Source organism: Mesoplodon bidens, assembly GCF_964165515.1.
Source record: "Mesoplodon bidens genome assembly, chromosome: 3".
Classification (NCBI taxonomy): domain Eukaryota; kingdom Metazoa; phylum Chordata; class Mammalia; order Artiodactyla; family Ziphiidae; genus Mesoplodon; species Mesoplodon bidens.
The window spans coordinates 113,043,210-113,049,056 of record NC_138178.1 but is presented as its reverse complement, the minus strand read 5'-3'; the positions used below and the strand labels follow the sequence as shown (position 1 = coordinate 113,049,056).

The 5,847-nt window shown below is 55.2% G+C and overlaps 1 protein-coding gene across 12 annotated transcripts in view; it reads right to left on the bottom strand.

The window, feature by feature from the left end:
• Positions 1 to 5,592, bottom strand: part of NPAS3 (neuronal PAS domain protein 3) — a gene marked incomplete at its 5' end in the record, with an annotated part of 867,843 nt that extends 862,251 nt beyond the window's left edge. For 6 of the 12 annotated variants that reach the window (XM_081229930.1, XM_081229934.1, XM_081229935.1 and 3 more), the window contains one exon: positions 5,435 to 5,592. In XM_081229930.1, the coding sequence (XP_081086056.1) occupies positions 5,435 to 5,592 (158 nt within the window). Of the gene's footprint in view, positions 1 to 924; positions 991 to 5,434 lie in introns of those variants that run through there. The other 6 variants (XM_081229940.1, XM_081229941.1, XM_081229931.1 and 3 more) reach the window with 2 other exon arrangements.
• Between the last annotated feature and the right edge of the window lie 255 nt (positions 5,593 to 5,847).

The window sequence follows — 5,847 nt, the reverse complement described above, 5'->3', positions numbered from 1 at the left end:
GCTCCTTGCCTGGCTAGGCAATTCTCACCAGGAACTTTTTTAAACACAGATCCCCAAACAGTAACTAACGGGGAAGAGATGCTCCAACTGTTGGCACATTTTGGATCTCGATGTTGGCTTGCTGATTTGGATTGGAGGGTTTTCTTCTTTCTTTTCCTTATTTTCTCTGGGGGGCAAGGGAGTGGAGAGGAGGACAGGAGAGGAGAACAGAAGGCAAAGCAGGAGACCCACAAGTTGCCGAGGCTGGGGGCGCAGCCTGTGCGGCAGGGAGGCGGCGGCCGCGCGCCTCTCTCCGCCCGGCCCGGCCTAGCTGCTCCGCGCGGAGACAGCCCCTCGGCGACACCGTCCGGGCCTGGCGCGAGCTCCGCGCTCCCCGCCCCCGGCCTCCTCCTCCTCTCCTCTCCTCCTCCCCCTTCTCGCCTGCCTTCCCTCCCCCTCCCCAGCCTCATTCCTTCCTAGAGAGCAGCTGCCAAGGGACCTGCGGCGGCCCCGGGGATCCCCCGGCCCCCCCACCCGCTCCGCTGCTCCCACTCACACAGCACCCCCTTCTTTTCTGTTTGTTTCTCTTTCTTTTTCTTTTCTTTTTTGCTTTTTCATTCTTTCATTCTTTTTTTTTTCCTTTTTTTTTTTTTCTGTCAGCGAGTCACTCCATTCGCCGAGCCGAGGAGGTGCGACCGCTCGGAGAGCCTGGCGCCGCCGCCGCTGCCGCAGCCGCCGCGGGCGGACAATGCGCGCGGGGACCGCGAGCGAGCGCGGAGCCACCAGCCCGCCGACCAGGTCCCCGCGGGCTCGCGGCCCAGGAGGCGGGCTGCGGAGCGGGCCCCGCCACCTTGGCGGCGGCGGCGGAGGCGGCGGCGGCGGCGGCGGCGGCGGCGGCGGCAGCAGCCGCCCCGGCGGCAGGTTCAATAAACAGAAAAGTGTTACCGTTCTCGCCTGGAAGGATCCTGCTGAAAGCTGGGCTTGGTGGGCGCCATCTTCCTGCTATTTTTTTTCCTCTCTTACTTTTTGCCTCTCTCCCCCCTCCTGGGGCGGGGGGCGTGGGGAGGGCGGGGGGGTGTGCGTGTGCGTGGGGTGGCGGGAGTGAGTGCGGGCGTGCGCGGCGCTCAGCGGCGGCCAGGCGGGCGGCGGCCGTGGCCTTGGCCGTGGCGGCGGCGGCGGCGGCGGCGGCCGTGCTGCTGAGGCGGGGAGGCTACGGAAAAGTAGTGGGGCCGAAGCCTCGCCGGCGGCCGGCCGTCCCCTCGCGCCGCCGGTGCCTCTCGCCGCAGGTCGCCGCCTCCTCCGCCGCTTGCGCCTTCTCCTCCCCCTGCTCTCCGGGCGCCGCCGCCGTCCATGCGCCGCAGAGCCCCCGCGGCCCGGGCCGCTCCGGCTCCCGAGACATGCCCAGCGCGGAGACAGGCGACCGGCGGCGGCGGAGGAGGCGGGGGAGGCGGCGGCGCGGGGGGGGAGGCGGCAGCGCGGCCCCGCGGGCAGCCAGGCCCAGGGCCCCGCCGCCTCCGGGTTCTCGCCTCGCGCGCCGCCACACCCCCCGCAGTCACCCCACCACCGCCACCCAGAGCTGGCCCGGTGGCAGGTGGGGTACACACCCTCCCGGCGGGGGGCGGGGGGGACCTAGGTCGGGAGGGGCGGGGACAGGGAGGACGCGCAGGGGGTTTCCAGCTTGACCGCTGTGAAAGTATTTCTGGGCATTTTCCAGCTGCTTTGCTCCAGAGCGCTCTCTCGCACACAGACACCCCCCCTTTCTCTCTCCCTCTCTCTCTCTCCCCCTCTCTCCCTCCGTCTCTCTCTCTCTCTCTCTCTCTCTCTCTCTCTCTCTCTCTCTCTCTCCCCCCCCTCTCCCCCCCTTTCTCCCTCTCTGTCTCTCTCCCTCCGTCTCTCTCTCTCTCTCTCTGTTTCTCTCCCTCCGTGTCTGTCTCTCTCTCTCTGTCTCTCTCCCTCCGTCTCTCTCTCTCTCTCTCCGTCTCTCTCCCTCCGTCTCTCCCCACCCCCCCACCCTCTTTCTCGCGTTCGGGGACTGGGAAGCTCCTCTGCCGGCGCAACAACGCCACTCAGTTGCAGTTTCGAACACTTCCCTTCTCTGGAGTATCGCGGCCAGGAGGAAAGAAACAGAGGAGCTGGGAGGCCACGGGAGCGGGCTTCACAGTACGGCGTCCGGACGCGCCTCCGGGGACAGCGCGTGGGGGTGTGCGGGCGGAGCGGCCCCGAGGGCCCCGTGAGCGGGTGCAGCGGCGGCACAGGCACCCTGTGGCTCGGGCGCTCTCAGCAGCGTTGCAAAGCCGGAGCAGCTGCATTATTCACGCACTTGCAAGTCTGCAGACCCCGGGGTTCACAAGTGAATCCCCAGGAGTTTAAACGCAGTTAGATAAAACGCTTCTCTCGACTTGGATCTTAGAACCTGGGACCCAACCAGACTGCGGGCCTCGGGGATCCAGCCCAGTCGCCTCCTTATTTTACAGCTCAGCGAGGCTTAGGGAAAGGGCCACTCAGTGCAGGGCCAGTGCTGGAATCCTATTGCCTGGGGAGCCCCTGATCAGAGCGTTTTCTCCACTAAACCGCTCTGCTGGGTGTGGGCAGTTTTGTAGGCAGAGACTTGGGTCAGTCATGTGTCACCCAGGAAAGTAGAAAGGACTCTTAAAGCATTCCCACTTTGAATAAATGAAAGAGCCAGACGGAAAACATCAATCCTATGAGAGGCGCTGCATTTTACTTTAAACATAAGAAAAAAATAGACCTGCAAAGGGGTCCCATTCAGTTCTACCATTCCAGTACAGTGGGGCTGAGAGTTAGAAACTTGGAAAACATGAGTGTTTTTCGTGACAGACGTGTTTAATCTGCATGATGGTGTTTGAGTTCTCTTTGGAGTACACTCTACAGGTAGGAGAAGATGAGAGTGATTGAAAAATGAAGTGGAGAGTGTTGAGTACAAGATAGACAGGGCCTGGAAGGGAGGGGAAAAAGTTGCCTGCTGGAAGTTTTGGCTCCAGGACGGCCAGCTTAGGGCATTTCTACCCAAAGATGACAAATGAGAGAAGCTTGTGTTCTTCCAACAGGCCACTCTTTGCTTGAAACCCCCCCCACCCCGTCACTCCCTCATCAGACTCCCCAAAATAAGTTAATGCAAAAACAAATTTTGGGGGGGGGAATGATGTCGCCATTCTCTCTAATAGATACAGGTCTTGAGGTGGAAACTAAGTCTGCCCTTCACAGCCCCTTCAGCCTAACAAGTAGGTGGCCCACATTCCCAATAAAATTCCAGAGGACAGGGGACTTGTGACTCAGACCCTGCCAATAATCTTCTTGCCCCACATGACTCGCTCCCCTGTCCCCAAATTAACTAAAATTAAAGGCAGTAACAGGTGTCATCATTTCTGAGTAACGAAACCAAGAGCTACATTTTTCACAGCTAGCACCTTCTCTTCTGTCAATATGACAGAACATAAAAAGAGAAGAAGGGAACAATACATCCCAAAGGCTAGAGTTTAGAGTTGATTATTTTTAAAGCTTTAGTCTTTAGAACTGCAGTGGGATTCAGACTTGATAAAGTGGCCCAAATTCAAAGATGAAGTTGGAAGCATCGGTACAGCTTTCGGCGTTTGAGTGCGGGACCATGGAGAATTACCCCTGCGTGCTCCTGACTTGCAGGGAAATTGGCCCTGGGAAGATCTTTATGATGAAAGACACCAACACTCAGAGAGTAAACATAAAGGCTGAAATTTCATGACCACCTCTTATGCCCAATTCGTATCTTAAGGGTTAGTTGAAGTTCCCTGGAGGTCCCTGAAATCATCCAAAGGCCATCTGACATTTCTGACCCTTGACTCCCTACTTCAGAGACCACACTATTGTGACTATTGCCTGCACTTCCTAGTTAAAGTGATCACTGGATTCTATTGTCATTTAAATGTTTTATAAGTGACAAAAAAAAAAAAAACAACCACAAAACCATACCTGAACCATGAAAAGGAAAAATCTAATTCTTTCCTGGTCCTTTATGTTGGAAAGATTCCCAGATCTTTTGTATTAAAGGTTCTTGTAATCACTGAAGTAAAACAAGACTAGAATAATTTAAATAAAAAATCTCTTTGACAAGGAATAGCCTCTTTTTGACTTATTTTCAAGACTCTTTTTTCTAAACTTCTGACGATACTCAGAACATATAATGAAGTCTTCTACAGAATATCTGCAATACTGGCCATCAACTTGGAAAACATTCAGTGTGTTATGCAAAACCTGCTCTGGTTGCTGAGCCACTGGTTAGAAGGCACAAAATATGGCAGTGATAGATTATCTTAACCTTTTCAGTTTAAACACTGTTGGTTCAAATCAAAGGTTCTCAAATCAATGAAGTTTGAAATACAAGGTAAGAATAGGAGCTGTTATTTGAATTATGCATTGTGTATATTTTAAGTTAAATGCCATTGGCAAAGCTCTCAGATGTTTAATCATATGCAATCTGGGAAACACAAATATTTAATTTCACACTTTCATGTGTTCTTTTTTCCTCCCATCTTCTATAAAACTGAGCCCCACAAATGGGAAGCTTACCTTTCATACTACATTGTATTTCTCAGCACATTTTTGTGGATTACATTTTTGATAAAATCTTGCAACATCTCAAGTTGTCCTTAAGGAAAAACTTCAGGGTTCTAGGGCTGTTGGTGGTGGTGGTAATTTTTTTCCCCTTTCTTTCCTAACTGAATCAAAGAATGTTTACTATTTCAATGTCACAACCATATTTTTTTAATCCATAAATGTTTGGAGGAAATGCAAACAATAAATACTTTAAAACTTCCTTCTTCCCACCTAACCTAACTTTGTAAAATTTGCTTCCTAACTTGCATCTCTGAATCTTACGCATTTGCATTATAATACGTTTAAGATGAATACTTAACAGCGCCGAGGAGACTCGGATTTCATGCTGTATTTCCCTGTAGTAACAGGTGACACGATAACACTATTATGTAGAATTGCAAGTGTACGGCTACACGTGAAAACTGTTCCCATTCTGTTTGGAAACAAATGATCAATCAGGCTCAGGTGATCAATTGCCCCCCTGGCCGCCCGTCAGCGCGGGTCCGCACCCGGCAGAAGCATTGAGAAAATTCCGCTGTAAAGGGACGAGGATCCCAAACTTTGCAAAAGCACCTTGTTCTGTGCCTCAGACTTCGCTGTAACTCCTTGGCTACGCGGGGCTGAGACTCTAGATTTGGGGCCAGGCAGAAGGCAAAGGTTGATTTGACTTCGCCAGTACACTGGAGTGCCTCTCAATCCGAATTGTGAATTATTTTTTCCTGTCTTATCTGTAGAACGAGGGGCAAGCAAAGTGAGCCCTGGCGATGTGCATGTGTGTTGTAACGCATAAAACAGGAGGCAAAGTGAGTCCCACCCCAGCACCCCGGAGCGGGGGCACTATCCCAGCCCAGGCGGGACTACTCACCGCTGCTGGTAGGAGGTGATGCCCTGGACGTTCTGCGGGGTGCCGTTGGCCGCGGCGCCGGCCCTCCCCATGCCCGCGCCGGCCGGCACCCCCGCGGCCGCCCCGCCGGCTGCCGCGGCCGTCACCTGCACGCTGAAATCCGGAAAGATTCGGATCATCGCCGCGGCTTCGGCCCCCGGGCGCGGCGGCTCTGGGCTCGGGCTGGCGGGGGCTCGGGCTGGGGCTCGGGCAGCGGCGGCAGCGGCAGCAGCAGCAGCAGCGCGAGCAGCGGCGGCGGCAGCAGCGGAGCCAGGCACTAGCCTGCAATCCCATTAGTGAGCTGCGGCCACTGTGCGCGGCGGAGAGGCGCTTTGATGTGCGCGCAGCGGGCTGGGGGGGCCGCAAGCGCAAGGAGGAGGTGCGGGGGGGCGTGC